The sequence below is a fragment of the Bubalus kerabau genome, chromosome 4, assembly GCF_029407905.1.
Source record: "Bubalus kerabau isolate K-KA32 ecotype Philippines breed swamp buffalo chromosome 4, PCC_UOA_SB_1v2, whole genome shotgun sequence".
NCBI classification, from domain to species: domain Eukaryota; kingdom Metazoa; phylum Chordata; class Mammalia; order Artiodactyla; family Bovidae; genus Bubalus; species Bubalus kerabau.
Genome location: NC_073627.1, coordinates 165,089,580 through 165,113,676, shown reverse-complemented (window position 1 = coordinate 165,113,676; position 24,097 = coordinate 165,089,580). Strand labels below are relative to the sequence as shown.

Below are 24,097 nucleotides of genomic sequence, written 5' to 3'. Positions count from 1 at the left end.
GGTTACCACTAAAATAATCAAGATATAAAACATTTCTACCACCCTGCTTCCCTAAAGCTCTCTGTGCTTCTGTGGCAGGCATACAGTCAATCCACCCTGGCCCCTGGTGATCAATGATCTTTTTATATTCTTGACTGCTTTTGCCTGCTTTTTGCCTGCTTTACAATCTCAGATAAATGCAGGTACATAGTACATATTCTGCCTGACTTCTTCCACTTAACATAAGGTTTTGGAGATTCATCCATGTTATTGCATGTATCAGTAGTTGGTTCCTCTCTGTTGCTAAGCAGAATTCCATTGTTTGAACATACCATAACTTGTTTATTTGGTCACCAAATGATGGGCATTTGGGTTGTTTTCATTTTTTGGCTACCACAAATAAAACTGCTATGAACACTTTAAAATTTTAATGAAAATTCGTTTTCATTTCTCTCAGAATACTACCTTATAGAGTCTCTTATATATTCAAACAACAAAATATGTCTTAAAATTTATTTCACATAAGTAAAAAGCTGACTATTTATTCATTATGAGGTAATCTTCTCTTAAAAAAAAACAAAAACAAATGAAGAACTGCCACTTCTATATAGTGTATAAGAATACAATTACCGTATAATGTGCATTCAGTGTCCCCCCCCTTGATGGTTTAGAGGTTAATTAAAGAGGCCTAAATATAGTCTAAATGTTGTAAAATACGAAGGTATAAACAGAGTAGGAAATATGACATCATTTTTAGTAAAGCTAATGTTTTAAATACACTCATTTAAAGAAATTATTCAAATCTGTCTTTTTAGCTTCACAGATAAAAGTACTCAAAAGACAAATGTGTTTTTTGAGAGCTAAAACTGTGGAAGCATAGTTATCAATCTATGGAGCTGAGAGAGCCTATGAGTGGGGATTCAACAACCAATACCACTTTACATCTTTTGAAGCTGTGACTGAAAATAACTGAGGTAACAACTTCATGGCTGACTCTCCAAAGGTGCTAGGTTGGATCAAGTCATCAATCTAGGGTCACCCTTACATCTTAAGGAAACAATACAGACTGGTTGAGAGGACCTGATATTAGTTTCCATTAATGCTCAGGTCTCACTCAGCTTGATAGATTTAACAGGACTGATTTTACCTATAACTCAGAAAGGACAGATAAATCAGCAAAAGTACCCAAATACAGCATAAGAGAGGTAAACAGAAAAGAAAAATCTATGGAAATTCAGAGGAAGAGGAGATTTATTTCCATTTAGAGGAAATGAGGAGCAACTTCTAAATGGAGGCAACTCAATACCTTCACATAGCAGAACTGGGACATGGAATGATGTCTAATAAGCTGGTACTACTAGTGATATACTTAAAATCTTGGACCAAAATCAAGTTTCAAAACGCTGGGGTCTAAATGCAATGTGGGATCTTGGATTAGATCCCAGAGCAGAAAAAGGACATTAGTAGAAAAACTGAAGAACAGATAATATTTAGTTAACTGTAATGCACCAAGACTGGTTTCATGGTTTTGACAAAAGTAGCATGGTAACAATATGTTAACATTAAGGTAAACTGGGTGACTGTATCCAGAAACTCAATATATTATTTTCTTTTCTGTGAATCTAAAATTATCACAAAATTAGCTGTCTATTTTTAAAAAATAGGGGGAAAAAAGGCAGGAAGAATAAACCATGCTGACAAAGATGACTGAGGAGGCCTGTAGATCTGCAACGTGCCTTAAAAGAGTCAAAGGATAAAACAAAACACTGAGGGTAAAATCTTGTACTTTTACTGTTATCAGAAGATTGCCGAATTACCCCTCTATTTCTCAAACAGCACAATCAAACAATAATAATAATTCCACTTCTGGGAATCTATTCAAAGAAACAATCCCCAGTAAAACTTTCACTTAATGTACAAAGATGCTCATGGAATTTTTTAGTAATAAAAAATGGAAACAATCTAAATATAAAAATAGTTAAATAAACCTATTATTAGACCCTTCTTCATATTCCTCCCAAGTCTATCTAACAAACTTCTCTCTATATTTTATGCCATACTTCCTTGTCATTAATTCTAGATAGAGTTGATCTGTATCTCAACTATACATGACACCTATTTAAATCATGTTCTGCCGATAGAGTACTTTATTATCTGTTTCATGGTCTAGATTATGAGATTCTTGAGAGCAGAAACTAAGTTATATTCACATCAGAATCCTTGGCACATAGCAGTTAGCAAATAAATTCTTCAGAAATGAAATGTTAAATTATATAGGAGTCACATTTGGATAAGTCTAGTCCCACAGAGGACAAATCCAATTTTGTTGAAGATCTATACAATAAGCAGAAGCTGCATATAACAGAAGGTCTAAGGAACCCACAACTAGCTCCGGGGTAGTAAATTTTCTATCAGTGGATACAGAGGTAGCTGTAATATTCTGACAATGTCAATAAACAGAAGGGCTCTTTTCACGGAGGGAGTATTAACAACATGACTGGGATTGTGCTGACAGTGTATTGTATGGGGTTGGAATACAGGCTCTGAAGTGATATGGCCCAAGTCTAAGTCTTAGCTCTGCCTTAATTTCCTCACCCATAAAATGAGGGTGACAGTAAACCTCCCTTATAAATTTGTGGTGAGGGTTAAATGAGATGATGCATATAAAAACTTGGCATGGTGCTTAGAACACAGTAAATATTCAATAGAAGTTAATTTTTGTTATTACCATTATTACTGCCTCTTAAACTTCTGGCCTCCACTTACATTAGTTGATTCAGATGTGAAGGAAAGAAATAATCCAGAGGAATCTGGGCAGCATCTATAAGAACTGTAAAGCTGTGGAATGAAAATTTCACAGCTGGAGGCAAGGTTAATATATTTATTCATCACCTTTTATCACAGGTGATTGGAACTTGGAGAAGAAAAATAAATATTAAAAATCTAGACAATATTTAAGAAGAGAATTTAGATTTTAGGTAAAGTACAGCCTTAGACTAAGAACTAAAGACGGAAGAAATATGAGACCTGGGGGAAAAAAATGCTTACCCAGAGTAACTAATACAAGTTAATACTGGTTGAATGTCCTATGCTTTTAGCAGCACAACACGAGTGGTAATAGTAAAAGAATAATAATATGGTAATGGCAGTTGCAGCTGTGGCTAACACTTACACAGTACTTACTATGTGCCAGGTACTGTTCTAAATGCATTACTACATGTGTTAACTCATTTACCCTAGTAACTCTTAGACGGAAGCATTTGGGCTTAAGAATCCAACAGGTCTTAAGTTACATCTTGGCCCTATCACTAATGGCCAGAGAACCTTGAGCAAGTTACTTCACTTTTCTGAGCTTTAGATTCCTCATATCTAACTGGGAGTGAGATATCTAACCCACAGGGAACATGTGAGGATGATCTGAAAGTAAATCATAAAACACCTATCATCATGCCTTATATATAGTTAGATACCCTGGTAGCTATAACTTTATCATTTGCTATCAATATTGTAATCATAATTCAATCTTATGACCAAAACATCATTCTGAAGGCATGCAGAGCCAAGTTTTAAAAGGGGAAACCTTTTGCTTCCTTCCTGAGTTCCTCTTCGGCTTTCCACAAAACAGTGAAAGTCAAAGTGTTAGTTGTTCAGTCACGTCTGATTCTTTGCAACCCCGTGGATTGTAGCCCGCCAGGCTCCCCTGTCCATGGAATTCTCTAGGCAAGAATATTGGAGTGGGTAGCCATTCTCTACTTCAGGGGATCTTCCCGACCCAGGTCTCCTGTATTGCAGGCAGATTCTTAACCGTCTGAGCCATTAAAAAATGGTAAGTATTCTATATTATCGTTAAGTTTTTTCTCAGAATAAACTACACATGAATAAAGTAGAATATTATGAAGATAAAAAGACCCTTAGACTAGCTTTAAAGATTTTTCACTCTAGGAATAGTAGTGGTGATAATTCTACAGTTTCTTACAGTAAATAGTGCTGAAAAGAATGAAAATGGCATATGGCTGGGGGAATCTTCCAAAGAAACTACTCTTCACAACCATCCCCTGTTCTTTTCTCTGCCTTTTAAGGTCACAGTAACATGATAGAAAATCTGGGACTCAAACCATCTGTCCAGGCAGTTCTATCACTGTTCATTTCTCTCATTAAATAATCAGAAGACTTCACACTTCCCAAACACTGCTACCATAAAGAGCAGTTAAAGCAGAATGAAAGAAGCTTTTTCTAGCCAGAGATGTAGTGGTTAGAAATGCACAGTTCTTTTGAGGTTTGACATGGGATCATGCCAGTGGGAAGAAAGAAATCCAAGCTTTAGAAGAAAAATTAAGAATAACAGGATTATAATACAAGCTCCAGAAACAAAAGGTGACATTCTCATGAGGTCTCTAAGAACAGATGTGGCAGTTAAATATTGAGATAATTATACAGGTTTCTGATTTATAAATTTCTTATAAGTCTAAGAAGAAAAATAGTTTTCTTTACTGCTGAGAGTATTAATAATATCAACTAATAACTTCTTAGCACTCAAGATATGTTTAATTCTCTTCAAAACCATTTTTGTGGATTAACTCAGTTCTTAAAACCATTCTATGTAGCAATTTCTATTATTATTCTCATTTTACATTTGAGGAAATTTAGGACCAGGGAGGTTAAATAACTAGCTGTAAAAATGGATAGCTGGGATTGAAAAGCAAACAGACTGGCTCCATGCCTTTAATTTCTATGCTATACTATCTCACTGTTGTTTTTTTTAAAGTCTGGAAATTATACATTGTTTGGCATCTTTATTATATTTTAATAAACAAACTAGCTAAATGTCAAAAAACACCTCCCTATTCACCTAGCCACAGTGAGAGTGTCAACTACATATTTATTATCTTACTAAGTATTTCTGTCTTATAATCAGAGTTTACTTAGCATGAAGGTATTTGTTGTCATAAAGCAAAATAATATTTTATAATATATGAGCTTCAGGAACACACTCCAGGATCATGTCAATTTGGGGATACTTTATGACTTCGAGAAAAAAGATTTGGATTATTCTCAAATCTCCAGAACAAGGTTAATATTACACGGAGACTCCTTGCCTTTAAATAAAGATTCAAATAAAGTATGTAATGTCTATGTATCCAGGAGAAACCAGTCTGAGTTTGGAATTATTCTTCTGTGCTACAGAACATTCTCCAATGTGCCCAATGGCTCAAGTTTATTCAGTGATAGAAGCCCTAATCTCAGCTAGTTGGTGAGGTAAATCTATGCTCCTGGTCATAAGAACCAGTAAGAATGACATAAGAACCATAAGAATGACAACAATGACAGCAGTCACACTAGCAATCATAATATTAATAACACTAAATAATTATAACAAAGGTAACCACCACTTACTGATAATAAGGGCTAAGTATCACACTAAGTGCCTCATACTGCCAGGTGTATCAGGGAGGCAGTAGGGGGTACTGATTAAAAGTATGAACTCCAGAGACAGGCTGCTGCCTGACTTATCTGCTGTGATGTTGAACAAATGACTTAAATTCTCAGTGCCTCACAGACTATCTATGGTTGTTATGAGGATTAGATGTGTTAATACACGAAAAATGTTCCCATCAGTGCCTGATCCACAGTAGTATGAGGAGATTAATGTTCAAAAAAGCTAAAGGCTACAATTAGTTAGGGTGAAGCTGACATTTTCCAGGTCTGCCTGACTCCAGAGCCCACATTCTTTGGGTTCAGGTTCACATTCATTCTCTCTCTCTCAGAACTGTCAACAGGCCAACTGCATCATAAAGGGTATTATACACAGTTACTCTACATTTTTGTCTTTTATAATCAAAGAGTTTGACTAAGGCAGCATTAAAAAAAAAAGTGCTCAAAATGCCAGTCTAATATATTGTAGTCCATCAATTAATTCAGAATTGAGATACTTTCCCCCTACAACTTTCTATCTGAATCAGGTGTCTTAAAAAAGATTATAATTAGCAGTGTCTTTCCTTTCTTGTTAGCACATACAATAATGGTACATCTTACAATGCATATTACCTTACATTTGACAAAATGTGGTAGCTGTTAACTACCATATTATCCTTTAAATGTATCCTTTAAAGTATCCTTTAAAGAATGGGCCTCAGTCTATGCTAAAGGCACATTTCAGAGCTTGCCCAGCATTCATGACCTCAGTTCCCGCCAATCCCAATCTCCTCACTTAAACTTCACTTCACTTTAACTATCTCCTTCTTACTGATCCTTACCCATTCCCATCAAATTATCAAGTTCCAACAGCTCTAACAGCCAATTGGTTTTTTGGCTCAGAATCTGGGCCTAATTTTCTGTTCCTTATTTTGCCTTTCCCTTTCTGATGACTCAAGGGCTTCCAATCATAATGACTTTTTGGAGTGACAAACCCAGGGGCACTTCCTCAGTCCTGATAGGTATCCTCACTTCTCAAGCATAACTGGGAAACTCTTTGGAAAGCTGAGAAATATCAGCTAACAGTGGAGCCTTGATGGTCATTCCCCATCCCACCCCATTTTCAGTTACTTCCTTACTTCTACCTTCTGCAGATATTTCTAAGGCCCCCTTTGTAAGAACTTATCTGATTCATACTTAAACTTTTTTCCTGTTTTGGCCTGAGTGCCTCCATTCCACATATGGTCAGTCTCTTCATAGAAGAAAAAAATGTCAAGTTTTACATCATCTTTTCCTTGGAAAGACAATTCCAAGCTGTCTTCTACCTAGGGAGAAGATGAAAACCTTTACAGACTGAAACAAAGGAATTAACATTTTTTAAAATCAAAAGAAAAAAAGATTCTTATGTTTTATATGGAGAGAGTATAGGTTTCAAGATAACTTTTTCAAGCTGGAGCATCTCTGAAATTGGGATGCATCAGTAGCACACAATCATTAGATTTCTTTCTTAAATGTACATAAAATAATGTTGCTTTTTACAACTGAAGACAACTCAGAATAAATGACTTATAGTAGTTACAGGATCACGCAAAACATCCTGTTTCAGAGCTCTTTCTGACTAAAAATGAAAAGTAATCAAATAAAAATTATTCCCTTTAATAACCAAGTAAAACTATCAGGAAGTCATTATAATCAATAACTAAGTACTTATGTAAATGTAGTATAGAAACCCATATAACATTACATTATATATATGAAAAAAGAAGAAATAAAAGTACAAAGAATTCTGACAGCATTTCCCTAAGAAACTTATCCTACAAACTTATCCTCCAAGTTCCCATTGGACTTGGTACACCTGTCTGTTGTACAGTAAGTACACCACTTACTGTTCATGCATTTTTTTTCTCTCAGTTAGACAGCGGGCTCCTCAAGGATAAGGACTGTACCTTATTCACCTTTGCCATCCATGTAGAGCACAGTGCCAGGCAGAGACTGGGTGTAAAGGAAATGTTACGTCATTTGCTGAATGATTAGAGTTCTGTTGCTTTGACTTTGACCTCAGGAAGATACTTTATTAAATTTTTAAATAAACTAGAATGATTATGATGAGGGAAGTAATTTTCCACAAACAGAACATACTTCTTGCTTTCTAGGACAACACCTCCCTGGGCACAAGTACATTACGAGTAAGGTGATTGCCAGGGATCATAGGCTTAGGCTATATGAATTAAATTATCTAAAAGGAGATTTCATCTAAGCCACAATGACCTGTGAGAAAATTGCTATGACCTAGGACATGTGAAATAAATAAGAAACCCAAGTAATGTTTGAAATGATTCTGTATTTTGAGTCCTTAGCAAATCAATGGAATGTTTTGAGGTGATAATAATAATATGATGTCTATGTGAACAAAAAAATAAATGACACTTCAGGTAGGGTAGGTGGTATTCTTACTTATTATATTAATTAATTATTACGTTATGTTGTTCCCTAATGTAATGGCAACAAATTCTTCTTCAAGAGTCCAAGATCCTTTTCACTTTCTCGTGGTCAATAAAAAGCCAGGTTTTCTAGTTTTCCTTAAATAGTGCAGAAGTCACAAGTGGTAATAATTTTCTGCTGAACTCATTCTGGCCAATACTGAATGATAAAATGCTATATGAAACATTTCTGAGTTGCTTAATATAAACTTTGCTTTTGAAACATGTTACTACTGAAGTGAAGCATTTTTATTACTGACCTTCCCAAATTTGTGTTTGAGTGGGAGTCCTGCATCTTGAAATGCTGAAATAATATCAGATTTGTAATCCTGTATAAAAATTCCTAGGTCAACATCTTTACTATATGGAATAATGCTGCATTGCCGAAACCATCCTAAAAAAAAGAAGAAAAAAAAAAGGAATAAGAAAACTTTTTTTTAAAACTTAAGTTTGGAAATAATTAGTAATTATTAGAATGGACAGTCTTTGTAACAATGTATTTTATTTCACAGGATTAGATTTAGTGTGCTTTATCAGAATTTTTAAATTAGATCCCAACTTAATATTTATGATCATAGGAGCCAATTGTTGAAGAGTATTTCTTTTATTCCTTCCTTCCTTCAACTGCTCTGAGCACTCAGCAACCTCAAGACTTTTCATGATGTACTTTAATTTCTGAATAAATTATTAGCTTTAATAATGTTAACTGAGCCATTCATTTAAAAACACTGTTACTTCTTAAAATGTTTACTCATAAATCTATGGTGAAGGTTGCTTTTAAGATATGCTAAAAACATAATTTCTTTTGCTTAATCAATATTTCTTTCCTAAGCAGTAATTTGTAGAACTTAACAGCTCTGAATGTGTGATGGGTCATATAAAAAAGAAGAGCAGTATCAACCTCAATTTTCACATATCATCCAAAGATATGTCTACATATTTACTATGTATGTACCTCTAAGTTAGGTGCTATTGTACTTTCTAAAAGGAAAAAGCTTTATACCTTAATATTACTAAGGGCTCTGGGTTTTCCCTTAATATCCTTCTACTCCTTTCATTCAAAGTATTCAAAAAGTAAACAAATGTCTACAATTACCTTTGGGAAATACTGTTTGGAATTCTAAACTTTAATTTCAGTTTTAACACAGATCTTTAGAAGCCAAGCACAGGAGGATCTCACATCCAGTTTAAGAAAAATCTATAATCCACATCTATCAAAAAATCACAAATTATTAAAAAAGAAAAAAATGGAAGGCACTTTAAATATCACCTAATCCAACTTCTCTCATTTTATAAATGCCCTTATAGGGCTAAGAACTCAAAAGACAGCATGAGAAATGATTAAGAAGAATTTTGGTAACAGTCCACAAAACAATCTTGCTTCAAAAAGTTAAACCTTAGAGCATATATCACATAAACAAGATGTACTCTTTTTTGTGCAGGGCGAGGGGCGGAGGTGGCTTACTCTAGCTGTAAACTCCTTGACAGGAAGAATCATGTAAATTTTCCACAAAGCTTAAATGACAAGATAACCATATATCCCTGTTTATACCTGTTGTACCATAATTACTAACAGCACTCCTTTCATTCTCAAAATGTCTCAAATTAAATAAATTATATGGTAACCCTCTAAAAGCAGAACAGAATTAACTTTTGTACAAACAGTTATAACTAATAGGGAACAAAAATAGCTATAATCAGTTATCATTATAAACAAGAAAGAATTTTAAAAAATTTACGATTCTTAATATCTTTATATTTCAAAGAAGTCTGATCTAATGAATAGTGGAAACAGATTTGGAAATCTTTCTTGGATTCTAAACTTTCCCAGAATAAGCAGAATATGATAAGACAATGATATCCAATCAGTGATACCATCATGATGTGGAAAAGATTTGGGAAAGACCTTATAACATTCCCTTCATTGTTTCTCTTAAAAACACTTGCTCTTAGAAACTTTTGGTGCAATGCAAGTTGTCTGTATTGTTTGTATGTAAAGAAACAGAATACAGTTTCTTTTTAAAGAGAATAACAACCTATGGGTAGAAATAATAAAATGCTAATCTAAAGATTACCTGAGGATCACATGTAGTCTACATGTTCTGATATAAATTTTACACACATTTTGGGAAATACAACATGGCCTTCCTAATTCTGTTTTATGATTTTGAAGTTATTTCTTTTTTAAAAAATCAATAAATCCTTGCTCCATGCACTATGTTTATTCTGTCTATAAATATGACACTTCAAATACCACTGATGTTTTGTCATCTCAAGCACTCATCCCTAAAGCCAAAGAGCATGAAATGTCAAAAAGACAAATGAAAAGCAAGAATTTTACCTAGACAAGTTCCACTGCTCAGCCAGAACCGTACTCCCAACTTCTTTAATGTTTTGGCTGCTAGATGCAACAATTCCTTTGCACGCTTCTGAAAGGTCATAGCTTCCACAGTGTTATCATCAAGGTATTGCTACAGATATAACAAATAGTAAGCTACTACACTATAGCAATGGCACCCCACTCCAGTACTCTTGCCTGGAAAATCCCATGGATGGAGGAGCCTGGTAGGCTGCAGTCCATGGGGTCGCGAAGAGTTGGGCATGACTGAGTGACTTCCCTTTCACTTTTCACTTTCATGCATTGGAGAAGGAAATGGCAACCCACTCCAGTGTTCTTGCCTGGAGAATCCCAGGGATGGTGGAGCCTGATAGGCTGCTGTCTATGGGGTCGCACAGAGTCAGACACGACTGAAGCGACTTAGCAGCAGCAGCATACTATAGCCATTTCTAAGTTACCAGAAATATTTCTGTGACATCCAAATTAAACTTGAAAACTAACCCATAATATAATTTTTCTAGTATAAAAATCAGGTTTCAGAATTCTTTGTTAGTCACACATTAAAATAAGACTATAAAGAGAAGATTTTAGGAGAGCCAAGTTAAAGGAGGAAGGAATATAATCAGGATTCCCAGGGGTGAGTTTTATACATTCTAGTTTTACAGGAAAAGGCTAATTAAGAGAGTTACATGCATATCTGAAGTACAATGCATTCAATGATATTTTCATCATTCACTAGTATAAATGCTCTTTAGGACTGAATACTATAGTAGAAAGAACATAGGATTTTTGAAGCAGACTGTGTTCAAGTCTAATCTCACTTCATTTTAGCTGTGACCCTGGGCATATCACTTCAGAAGAAAATAAGCTCTATGAGGAAAGGGACTTCCTTTTGTTTATCACTGTATCTCCAATGTCTAAAACAGTGCCTGAATGAATAAGAGAATGAAAGAACAAACCTCTCTCAGATATAGTTTTCTCATCAGTAATTAAAGGATAATAATTATAGCCTGCAAGACAGTTGTGAGAATTTAATGAGCTAATGGATGACAGACAAATGTCTCACAAATTTTTAAATTCTATACAAATACTAGTCATTTATCTATAATCTCTTCACTTTTCTTCATTTTTAGGGGGTTCTGGAACTGAAGAAGAATTATAAGTTCTTCACTAATGCTTTACTACCTACAGGACAAAATCTAAACTTCTTGGCATGACAGACAAGGTCACTGTGTTTAGGTCTAGACTACTGGTCTGGCCTTTATCTCCACCCTCCTCATATTTCACTCACCAAATATGTCACAATTTTTCAAGCCTCTGTGTCTTCATAACATGTTTCCTTTGCCTGAAATGCCCTTGACTAATAAAATCTTGAATGTTTCAGTTCCACCCTCTGAAAAACAATCTCTGATTTTCCTAGGAATACACATATTTATTCTTCCAGGACTCCTCTTCAGTTCAACATTAGAGAGCAAAAAATTATGTTTGCTACTAGATATGTAGACACAGACCAATGAAATAATCTGTTCAATGAACTCATAAGTTACCATTTTTATATACTTTTACTATAATTATTATATTTAATTTTTTTTTGATTTTTTGATATACAGAAGATCAAGGGCTTCTTTATTAAATGAATTATAATTTACATACAATATTATATTAGCTTCAGGTATAGAACACAGTGATTTGAAATTTTCATAGAGGTGTAGAAGACAGTGATTCAATATTTTCATACATTACAAAATGATCACCATGATAACTCTAGCTTCCATTTGTCACCATACAGAGCTATTACAATATTACTGACTATATTCCCTATTTTGTACATTACATACCCATGACTGGAAGTTTATATCTCTTAATCCCCTTCACCTATTTTGCCCATTCTCGCTTATCATATTTCATTCTAACTGCTGATTCTATTTATATTTCCTCCAATAGGCTGTAAAGATGATTCCTTGAGGGCAGGTACTGAATCTCTCCATCAGTGTATATGCAAATTTCAAATGGTACTTAGCATATAATGTGACTAACACATACTGATAAATGGATAAATGAATAAATGATTGATTAAGCCCCTCCCATGCCAACAATATCCTAAAATATCAGGCATTCTTTTACAATAGGAGGAAATACAGTTCCTACAAGGACCATATATTTCAAGCAAAAAGTATTCCTAGGGAAAAAGAGGGATTCCTGAAGATAAGTTACTTTCTCCAGAATACGTATACGGGATCTCTTTAATATGAAAACATCCTCAGAGCCATAATGCTGTTAGGACATATGACTGGAATGAGAGATGCATGCTCTTATCCCTGCTGCAGGGAGAAAAGCCTAGAGCTAGGAGTTTAGAGACTCAGAATTTAGTCCATGCTCAGCCAATAATGACCGTGACTTACATCTCAAGACCTCACATCTTACATTTTGAGACCTTAGTTTTCTTAAAGGTTAATGGTGAATCTTGGCTTATTTCACAGAGTAACTGAAAGGATCATATCAAATAATATAAATGAAAACTTTATGTTCTACAAAAATATTACTCTGATAGTTATGTCCAGTTAAGGCTGCCCCTGCATGGACATATTCCCATCTCTGTGACATGCCTTTAATAACATGACACTCCCAGAAATTCCATTCGTTAGAACTGACCCTCATATGTGTTCAAATATAAACATGTATATACCTATACACTCTTTACATGTGTTATAGACTTTAAAAATTATAGTTATACATAGGGCTTTCCTGGTGGCTCAGATGGTAAGAAGTCTGCCTACAATGCAGGAGACCTGGGTTTGATCCCTGGGCTGGGAAGATCTCCTGGAGAAGGGAATGGCAACCCACTCCACTATTCTTGCCTGAAGAATCTATCTCATGGACAGAGGAGTCTGGCGGGCTATGGACCATGTCACAAAGAGTTGGACACAACTGAGCAAACATACTTTTTTTTTTCATTTAAAATGTCTCATATAAATCTTGGGATTATCATGCGTTTAGAAAAAGACTGAATCCTAATTTAAATATCACGTCATATTTGATCTTTCCTGTTCAGGCAACCTTTGCCCAAATCTTTCCCCAAAATATAGATTAAAAATAACAAGATAACAGAAGGTGCCCACACATTTCATAGATGAGGAAACTGAGGCTCAGAAATTTGCCCCAGGTCTCAGAGCAATATAGTAGAAGAGGATATGAATATAGCTTTCTAGATATTCCTGAACTAGGGGTCCAGATATTTCCATATCCTCTATGGTTTTTTTTACTGGAACTCAACACACTGGAGAGCACCAATTATTTTTTGACGGCTGCTGCTGAGACAAAATCAAGTGCAGAAAAATATGTATTATCCTGTGCTTATTGGTAGATTGAGAAAATAGTTGAAGTAAAAAAGGAAGTCAGGAGACACTTCCCTCTGTTTTCCTTCCCTTCCTGGACTCTTCTAAATTAGAACCATTACATAAGGCAGAGCAAGAAAGTGAACAGTGGTGGCCAGGCAAGGGTATCGGGGCCTGAGCAGGTGATGTGGGCATCCACATGGAGCAAATCAAAATCAAGCAGCATCTGACAGGATAAAGTGAAAGCACAGAATCACTTCTGTGTTAGTGTTACTAAAGGTGTATAATATCAATGTAACATGAGGAAAAACCATACAAACCCCAAATAAGGGACAGTTTACAAAATATCTGGTCTGTAATCTTCAAAAGTATCAAAGTTATAAACATTAAAAAGTGATTGTGAAACTGTTCCAGATTTAAGGAAACTAAAGAGACAGAAAATAAAAGCAACATGTGATTCTGAACTAGATCCTTTTATTATAATGGTCATTATTAGGATAATTAGCAAAACTTGAATGAGGATTAAATGGTAATAATCTTTATGTTATTTTCTGATTTTTGGTATTAAGATATTATGAGAATGTTCTTGTTTTTAAGAAATATTAAATTATTTGAGGTTGTGTGGTAGATATCAACAAATAACTCCCAAATGGTTAAGGAAAAGGAATTATTTGTATTGCATCTGTAACTTTTCTGAAGGTTTGAAAACGTTTCCAAAAATTACTATTTTAAAAAAGGAAAGTTAGAAGGCTGCTCTATGAGATCTAGTAGATTAGCTCATTAATTTTTTTTTTAAACACCAGGCATTGTATTTAAGACTGTTTGGCGCCATCAAGTGTTCAAAGTTATGTATGTTCACTTTAATTTGAAAACTGACCTTCCTGGTTCTAACATAAGAAATTAAGTCAATTCTAAAGGAAATCAACCCTGAACATTCATTGGAAGGACTGATGCTGAAGCTGAAACTCCAATACTTCGGCTATCTGATATAAAGTACCAACTCATTTGAAAAGACCCTAATGCTGGGAAAGACTCGAGGCAGTAGGAGAAGGGGACGACAAATGATGAGATGGTTGGATGGCATCACCAATGCAATAGACATGAGTTTGAGTAGGCTCCGGGAGTTGACAGGGAAGCCTGGCATGCTGCAGTCCATGGGGTCGCAAAGAGTCGGACACGACTGAGTGACTAAACTGAACTGATTCTCATGATTTCTCAATATTTTGAAACATTTTACATTTCACACTGCCTTCTCACAAAGATCAATAAAATGAGTATGGGCAAATGCTTGCCAAGTAAATGGAGCAGCCCCAATATGTGTTCTGGAAAAAAAAAGAAAAAAACAACCATTTGATTCTGAGCACCTTATTCTTTATGCATTTTCCCACCACTACAGGATCCTTTCTTTGTGTCAGGTATTGTGCTAGATGCTGGGGCTACAGAGGTGAGTAAAATAGGATGCCTGCTATCAAAAAGTTCACATCATCTTATAGATGGACAGGACAGACATTCACAATTAATTGTGATAATTGCTAGGACAGAGGTGGCAATCAGAACAAATTCTTTGAGACAGGAGCAGTGAATGGATGGGGAAATTCAAGCACCAGTCTGCTTCTCTTCTGCTTCCTCATACTCTGTGGTAGGGATGTGAAGGGCAGCACTTGCCCACTGACACTGGCCCAGCTACACATGCAGTTTTCCAGCTTCTCATTCATGAGGCTTCAGGCACAAATCTAAAGATTTAAAGGAACGGGGCTAGGAAGGCCCACTCTGGCTGTCATGTCTAGACCTTGGGTGCCAGCACAACCTATCAGGAAAAAAACCCTTGCATTTTTGGGTTCTGGGCATTTGGCTGATGACGATACAGCTGGTACTTCTTTTTTTCATTCCCCTCCAGTCCTTGGATACACAGCTTTCTTGGAAGGGAACCCATAAAATAAAATAAAATAAAAGTTTGCCCAGAAAAATAAAGGGCACGAGGAAAAACTAGAGTACCAAAACCCCACCATAGATCTGATTGCTTTCTCTGTGTCTCTGTTTCATGTCATTTCCTAGAGCTGAACTTTCATGTCCTTTAAAATCATCTTTATATCCCCAGGGTCAGGAGAGTTCCTGGGAAGCTGGCTTTTAATAAATGTTTATTGAACTGAAAGTTAAAACAACAGAATAAAGTAAAGTTCAAAAGCACTTGGTCTTTGTGTAGCATTTATCTTGAAAGACCTTCATAAACACAAAAAATTCATATTCAGTGCCAACCCTCTGAGAAAAACTGTATTTTCTATGAAGTATGTATTCTACATGGTTTGATCCTACTTGGATTGCTTTAAGAACAGAATGTACCATCTTTATAAAGTTTGTGGGCAATCCTAACTAAAAGCAGAGGCCAGTGCTGAACCTGTCAATGTCTATCCAAATAAAATAAGGTGTCCGTAAATATCAAACCATTCAACTGGGGAATAAATTGTTCCTTAAGGTTAATGTTTAATCTACTTAAAAAATTTAAACAATCTAGAAGGAAACAGACAAATCAGAAAAGATGTTTTCTTACCTAAGTCTCCTTTTACCCTCCCCCCGCCTCAAATGGTAAATACTAAAAATAAACATATTTCCTTTAAATTGTAAAGTACAATATTTGGTTAACTCTAACCTGAAAGAATGCTCGAGCTTCTTTATACCTACACTCAATAAATCTAGAGTGTGGTATTTCTTCTAGAAAGTGCATTGGATCTTTTGGAATGAGAACATCTAATCCATCAACAGTAATTTGTTGTAACTCTGGCCTGAAAACAAAAATTAAGACTTATTACAAGGACTTAATTCAGAAAACTGGCAGCCTCTTCAAAGTACATTCAATATAACATAAGCAAAATAGCTAAAGATCAAGCATATAAGGTATCATTTTTAAAGATCTACTCTTTTAGCAACTGTCAAATATATAATACAGCAATGTTAATTAACTATAGTCATCATACTGTATATTATATCCCAAGAACTTATCTCATAACTGGAAGTTTTTACATTCTGAACACTTTTACTTGTAAGTATATATTCACAAACATACTTTATCCTGTGTCTGCTCTCTTTACAAATATAGTAAGATTTGTATTCTTTTATGCCTCACTTCTGTCACTCAGCATTGTAGGATTCATCTCTGTTGCTAGAGCATGAGTTAAGAGCTTCTTCATTTCCCTGCCCCATGGTTCTTCATTGTGTAAACACACCACATTTTGTTTGGGGCACTGAGAACAATGTTTCTTTGAACATTCTGATATATATTTCCTGGAGTATATGTACATGAGTTGTTTCTTGTTGAATATTTACATTTCAAAACTTATTTGCATGAAATACATTTTAGGTTTTATACTAAATGTGAAAAAGAGAATAAGAATTCATGACTGAACAAGGTAGGTTTCACGTATTCCCTTTAGACCCTGAATTTACCTGTCAAAAGCTCCAGGATAACGACCAAACTGTAACTTTCGAAAAGGAACAAACTTCCTGTCGATGTGTCCTTTCAGCCGTAGATGGCCATGCCAGAGGTAGTTGCCACTCCTCTCATGAAAGACCACCAAGTGGATGGCATGACTGGCCAATTTGCAGATGTAGTGCAGGGGGATTTCAGTTCCAGAAAGTGAGTCTATCCAATCCAGCCGGGGGTCCTTGCTCTCGATCTTTAGGCACTGAAATCCCATATTTTCAGCTATCCGAAACCAGCCTTCCTAAAACAAAAGAAACATTTAAATATTTTAAATGTTTGAATATTTAAAATAAATACTAGTAGCAAAATTAAAGTTACTCTTAATACTGAATTAAGTCTTCTGTATTATTGTCCTAATCTGCTCTTTGCCTGAAGATTAAAAAACGAAGGTGGGGAAGGAAAGGTGGTGGTGGGAGAATTAAGGAAAGCATCAAAAAGAGAAACCAAACAGCATGGAAGACATGTTCAAAGACTCTCTTTATGAAAATCAATACAAATTTCTCCCTTGGAATGAGAATGTTCACGCACTATAGTGTTCTCTGGTTAGCATCTCCAAAGTAAATGTTAATGTAAGGACTTAAAATTAAACTTGTGATTCTCAACTTAACTTCTAATAATCTTCAAAAGTGCTTCATAAGAGCAGGGTTTCTCATCTCATAGTTATATCCCAATGCCTTAAACTGCTACTAAAATAGAAGTCTATCATAATATACATCGTTAGAAAACAAAATAAGATATACTATAAAGCAAAGTACATTTCAAACAGTTATTAGTTATAACTCTCACATAAAAAGATTAACCTATAGGGTAGATTTTTAATCCTAACAACCAGTGCTACAGATGGTTAAACAGTATTAATTATTAAGAACACCTCACATTTGAACAGAAATGTACAGTTTTTAAAGAACCTAAATAAACATTACTGTATTTATATATAACATCTATGGCTTCCCTGATAGCTCAGTTGGTAAAGAATCCACCTGCAATGAAGGAGACCCCGGTTCGATTCCTGGGTCAGGAAGTTCCCCTGATGGGATAGGCTACCCACTCCAGTATTCCTAGGCTTTCCTTATGGCTCAGGTGGTAAAGAATCCACCTGCAATGCAGGTTTGATCACTGGGTTGGGAAGATCCCCCGGAGAAGAGCAAGGCTACCCATTCCAGTATTCTGTCCTGGAGAATTCCATGGACTATATAGTCCATGGGGTTGCAAAGAGTCAGACATGACTGAGAGACTTTCACTGACTGGTTGAATTCATGACATCAATCTTAAAGAGTAAGTAGCACAGATATTGTACATAAAGAAAAAGACTCACATAAGTCCAAAGAGACAAAATTAACGAGAGGCAAAGCTACTGCCAGAATTTAGGTCTTATGTAACCAAATACAAAGTTCTTTCTACTCTACACCACCACCTCTTTAAGTCTATATTTATATAATGTGTATGAAGCTTATTCACATTAATTATTTCATCTAATGTCCATAGAAACTATGGGAGGTCAACAGGGAAGATATTACACCTAATCTACAGTTAAGGAAAATAAAGTTCTAAGTGGCAATACCAGGCATTAAAGTTATTAAAGGTTGGAACTATGTCTAAAAAGTGATCATTCTGGTACAGAATGCTAACCAGTATCAATTACAATTGCCTTCCCCTTTCCGGATATAGAGTGAAATTGTGTTTTGGTCAAAGGAATGTGGATGGAAACATCAGATACCACTTCTAGGCCTGGCCTTACAATGTCCCATAAGATCTCTGCTTTTTCTCTTTTATCTGCATGTAGAGAAACAAAGAACTATAGGATAGGGAAGCCACACACACATCCTGCATCCTGGGGCACTGCTTATAGCAAAGTCATCCAGGAATACCCTTGACTAAGAATATTCACACTGGATTTTGTCAGGAGAAAATTACTCCTTTTTTGCACTAAGTCAATGAGATTTTAGGGTTGTTTTTAGCAGCAATTAATGTAACTTACCCTGTCTAAACTGTGGAAAATTCTGAAAGAGATGGGAATACCAGACCACCTGACCTGCCTCTTGAGAAACCTATATGCAGGTCAGGAAGCAACAGTTAGAACTGGACATGGAACAACAGACTGGTTCCAAATAGGAAAAGGAGTACGTCAGGGCTGTATATTGTCAACCTGCTTATTTAATTTCTATGCAGAGTACATCATGAGAAACGCTGGGCTGGAAGAAGCACAAGCTGGAATCAAGATTGCCGGGAGAAATATCAATAACCTCAGATATGCAGATGATACCACCCTTATGGCAGAAAGAGAAGAGGAACTAAAAAGCCTCTTGATGAAAGTGAAAGAGGAGAGTGAAAAAGTTGGCTTAAAGCTCAACATTCAGAAAACGAAGATCATGGCATCTGGTCCCATCACTTCATGGGAAATAGATGGGGAAACAGTGGAAACAGTGGCTGACTTTAGTTTTCTGGGCTCCAAAATCACTGTAGATGGTGATTGCAGCCATGAAATAAAATGACGCTTACTCCTTGGAAGGAAAGTTATGACCAACATAGGCAGCATATTGAAAAGCAGAGACATTACTTTGCCAACAAAGGTCCGTCTAGTCAAGGCTATGGTTTTTCCAGTAGTCACGTATGGATGTGAGAGTTGGACTATAAAGAAAGCTGAGCACCGAAGAATTGATGCTTTTGAACTGTGGTGTTGGAGAAGACTCTTGAGAGTCCCTTGGACTGCAAGAAGATCCAAACAGTCCATCCTAAAGGAGATCAGTCCTGGGTGTTCATTGGAAGGACTGATGTTGAAGCTGAAACTCCATTACTTTGGCCACCTGATGCAAAGGGCTGACTTATTTGAAAAGACCCTGATGCTGGGAAAGATTGAGGGCAGGAGAAGGGGATGACAGAGGATGAGATGGTGGATGGCATCACTGACACAATGGACATGGGTTTGGGTGGACTCCGGGAGTTGGTGATGGACAGGGAGGCCTGGCGTGCTGCGGTTCGTGGGGTTGCAAAGAGTCGGACATGACTGAGGGACTGAACTAAATTGACCTTGTCTAATACAATTTCACCTTGGTTCTCCTTATATTAGAATTAACTGCTGTAGGATTTCCTTTCTTCATAAACCTAAGAGGTGGAAAGTACTGATTGAGTGTAAGAGTGGCCAATTCAGAGCACGAATCTACTGTACAGGATGAAATAAAAACATTATAAATTGGTAAATTTAGGGAAAATTTAAAAGGCCAAACAGAACTTGAAGAGGAATCAGACCTCGAGTGTGAGGAGATAGACAAAACAGGAAGAACTATGAAATGGCTTGCCTTTTCATAATCATGACAGAGGAGAGTCAAGAACAAAGAAGTTGCTCTGATCAAACACAGCAAAGGCCTAACTAAAGGCTGTACTGCACAAATCTACTTCCAGTTGTGGGCTTCCCAGGTGGCTGAGTGGTAAAGAATCCACCTGCCAATGCAGATGTGGGTTCAATAACTGGGGTCAGTAAGATTCCCTGGAGAAGGAAATGGCAACCCACTCTAGTATTCTTGTCTGGGAAATCTCATAGACAGAGCAGCCTTGTGTTTTGTTATTTATAGCTGAAAATATTCCTGATATAATTTATGTCTTTATAAAAAATTTTAAATACAGTTGAAATTGGTTTAATCTTATACTGTTTTACAAAAGACACATTCCATTACCTGAAAGCAAATCATCTTACCTCATTCTTCCATAGTTGATACTGTAGTGCAAATGTAGTAAAGTCTCTTGGAACACAGAAAAACTTGCATTCTGAGGTGGAGGAGGCATGAGAAGTATTCTTGACTTGTTCAAAGTTTTTATTAATCAATTCCAGAATCAAAGGATCAATAAGGAACACGGGTACATTTTGACTGGATGTTAGCATAATAAATTTTTTAACTGCACGCTGTTTGAAAGGAAAAGAATTCCCTTAATTTTTCTAAAACCAATACAATAATCTATCTCATTAAGTTTTATTCATTAATTTTATAAGAATACATATAGAGTGCTTATTCAATACATACCAGGCTTACTACTTTGCTAACATTAAAAAACCAACAAATAAATAATACACCGTACCTGCTCTCAAGAAGTTCATGGTCTACTGAGGACGATGTACAAATATTTACAATATAAGATAAGTACAGAACAGCAATCAACTAACTAACTGCATATCAAAAGGATATCAAAACCTTCACAGAGGAAGCAGTATCTGAGATGACAACTCTGGACTTACAAATTATTCCCTTGGTAGTAGCTAAATCTTTTCAAGCAAAAGTTGGAGAGGAAATACCAGGTCTTTCGATTTTAAAAAATTAGTCATGTCAACATTTTCAAAACCAAAAATCAATTGTATGTGGAACTTTTCTTCATATTTGAAATACTGCTTAATAATCTTGCCAAGCAAAAGACAAACTAAAATACACTGTCTGCTTGACCATTCCTGTATACAGTTTGACCTTCTAATAATACTGTAATACTGATATTTTAAAATATGATTCTGCTGAGCGGTAAGCAGAACATTCTACTGCAAAAAATAAATTTTGAAATCAGAATGGAAACCAAATAATCACACTTAGGAGTAAACAATATCTAAGAGTAGCCAAGAAAACAAAATAAATAGCATATATTGTTGCTTAAAAGCCTACATTAATGAAAGCAATAATGACTTCAAAGGGACGTATGCCCATCAAAAAAGATGCTTCATGGAATTAAGGATAAATGATTACTCACAAAAACCTGAAGACACTTATAAAAACATATACAAGATAATAAACAGATTAGAATATCAGGAATTATAAAGATAAAAAAGTGAGACAAATGTATGAAATCAGTCTCTTATCCTTTGTTTTTACTGTAGGGTATTATGCAAATTCCATCTTTGCATGAAATGTTCCCTTGGTATCTCTAATTTTCTTGAAGAGATCTCTAGTCTTTCCCATTCTGCTGTTTTCCTCTATTTCTTTGCATTGATCGCTGAGGAAGGCTTTCTTATCTCTTCTTGCTATTCTTTGGAACTCTGCATTCAGATGTTTATATCTTTCCTTTTCTCCTTTGCTTTTCGCTTCTCTTTTCACAGCTATTTGTAAGGCCTCCCCAGACAGCCATTTTGCTTTTTTGCATTTCTTTTCCATGGGGATGGTCTTGATCCCTGTCCCTGTACAATGTCACGAACCTCCGTCCATAGTTCATCAGGCACTCTATCTATCAGATCTAGGCCTTTAAATCTATTTCTCACTTCCACTGTATAATCATAAGTGATTTGATTTAGGTCATACCTGAATGGTCTAGTGGTTTTCCCTACTTTCTTCAGTTTAAGTCTGAATTTGGCAATACGGAGTTCATGATCTGAGCAACAGTCAGCACCTGGTCTTGTTTTTGTTGATTGTATAGAGCTTCTCTATCTTTGGCTGCAAAGAATATAATCAATCTGATTTCGGTGTTGACCATCTGATGAGGTCCATGTGTAGAGTCTTCTCTTGTGTTCTTGGAAGATGGTGTTTGCCATGATCAGTGCATTTTCTTGGCACAACTCTATTAGTCTTTGCCCTGCTTCATTCCGTATTCCAAGGCCAAATTTGCCTGTTACTCTAGGTGTTTCTTGACTTCCTACTTTTGTATTCCAGTCCCCTATAATGAAAAGAACATCTTTTTTGGGTGTTAGTTCTAAAAGGTCTTGTAGGTCTTCAAAGAACAGTTCAACTTCAGCTTCTTCAGCGTTACTGGTTGGGGCATAGACTTGGATTACTGTAATACTGAATGGTTTGCCTTGGAAACGAACAGAGATCATTCTGTTGTTTTGACCTAACAGAAGCAGAAGATGTAAGAAGAGGTGGCAGGAATACACAGAAGAACTGTACAAAAAAGATCTTCACGACCCAGATAATCATGATGGTGTGATCACTCACCTAGAGCCAGACATCGTGGAATGTGAAGTCAAGTGGGCCTTAGAAAGCATCACTATGAACAAAGCTAGTGGAGGCAATGGAATTCCAGTTGAGCTATTTCAAATCCTGAAAGCTGATGCTGTGAAAGTGCTGCACTCAATATGCCAGCAAATTTGGAAAACTCAGCAGTGGCCACAGGACTGGAAAAGGTCAGTTTTCATTCCAATCCCAAAGAAAGGAAATACCAAAGAACGCTCAAACTACTGCACAATTGCACTCATCTCACACACTAGTAAAGTAATGCTCAAAATTCTCCAAGCCAGGCTTCAGCAATATGTGAACTGTGAACTTCCAAATGTTCAAGCTGGTTTTAGAAAAGGCAGAGGAACCAGAGATCAAACTGCCAACATCTGCTGGATCATCGAAAAAGCAAGAGAGTTCCAGAAAAACATCTATTTCTGCTTTATTGACTATGCCAAAGCCTTTGACTATGTGGATCACAATAAACTGTGGAAAATTCTGAGAGAGATAGGAATACCAGGCCACCTGACCTGCCTCTTGAGAAACCTATATTCAGGTCAGGAAGCAACAGTTAGAACTGGACATGGAACAACAGACTGGTTCCAAATAGGAAAAGGAGTACGTCAAGGCTGTATATTGTCACCCTGCTTATTTAACTTCTATGCAGAGTACATCATGAGAAACGCTGGGCTGGAAGAAACATAAGCTGGAATCAAGATTGCCAGGAGAAATATCAATAACCTCAGATATGCAGATGACATCAGCCTTATGGCAGAAAGTGAAAAGGAACTCAAAGCCTCTTGATGAAAGTGAAAGTGGAGAGTGAAAAAGTTGGCTTAAAGCTCAACATTCAGAAAATGAAGATCATGGCATCTGGTCCCATCACTTCATGGGAAATAGTTGGGGAAACAGTGGAAACAGTGTCAGACTTTATTTTTGGGGGCTCCAAAATCACTGCAGATGGTGACTGCAGCCTTGAAATTAAAAGACGCTTGCTTACTCCTTGGAAGAAAAGTTATGACCAACCTAGATAGCATATTCAAAAGCAGAGACATTACTTTGCCAACAAAGGTCCGTCTAGTCAAGGCTATGGTTTTTCCAGTGGTCATGTATGGATGTGAGAGTTGGACTGTGAAGAAAGCTGAGTGCTGAAGAATTGATGCTTTTGAACTGTG

At 36.1% G+C, this 24,097-nt stretch overlaps 1 protein-coding gene across 2 annotated transcripts in view; it reads right to left on the bottom strand.

Moving 5' to 3' along the window:
• The window catches only part of FKTN (fukutin), a 55,665-nt gene that overhangs the window by 13,554 nt on the left and 18,014 nt on the right, over positions 1–24,097 (bottom strand). Inside the window, exons 4-9 of one of the 2 annotated variants that reach the window (XM_055579217.1) lie at positions 20,714–20,920; positions 16,986–17,263; positions 16,192–16,324; positions 10,213–10,342; positions 8,132–8,265; positions 6,589–6,716 (exon numbers count right to left, since the gene is read on the bottom strand). In XM_055579217.1, the coding sequence (XP_055435192.1) occupies positions 6,589–6,716; positions 8,132–8,265; positions 10,213–10,342; positions 16,192–16,324; positions 16,986–17,263; positions 20,714–20,920 (1,010 nt within the window). Of the gene's footprint in view, positions 1–6,588; positions 6,717–8,131; positions 8,266–10,212; positions 10,343–16,191; positions 16,325–16,985; positions 17,264–20,713; positions 20,921–24,097 lie in introns of those variants that run through there. The other variant, XM_055579218.1, reaches the window with a different exon arrangement.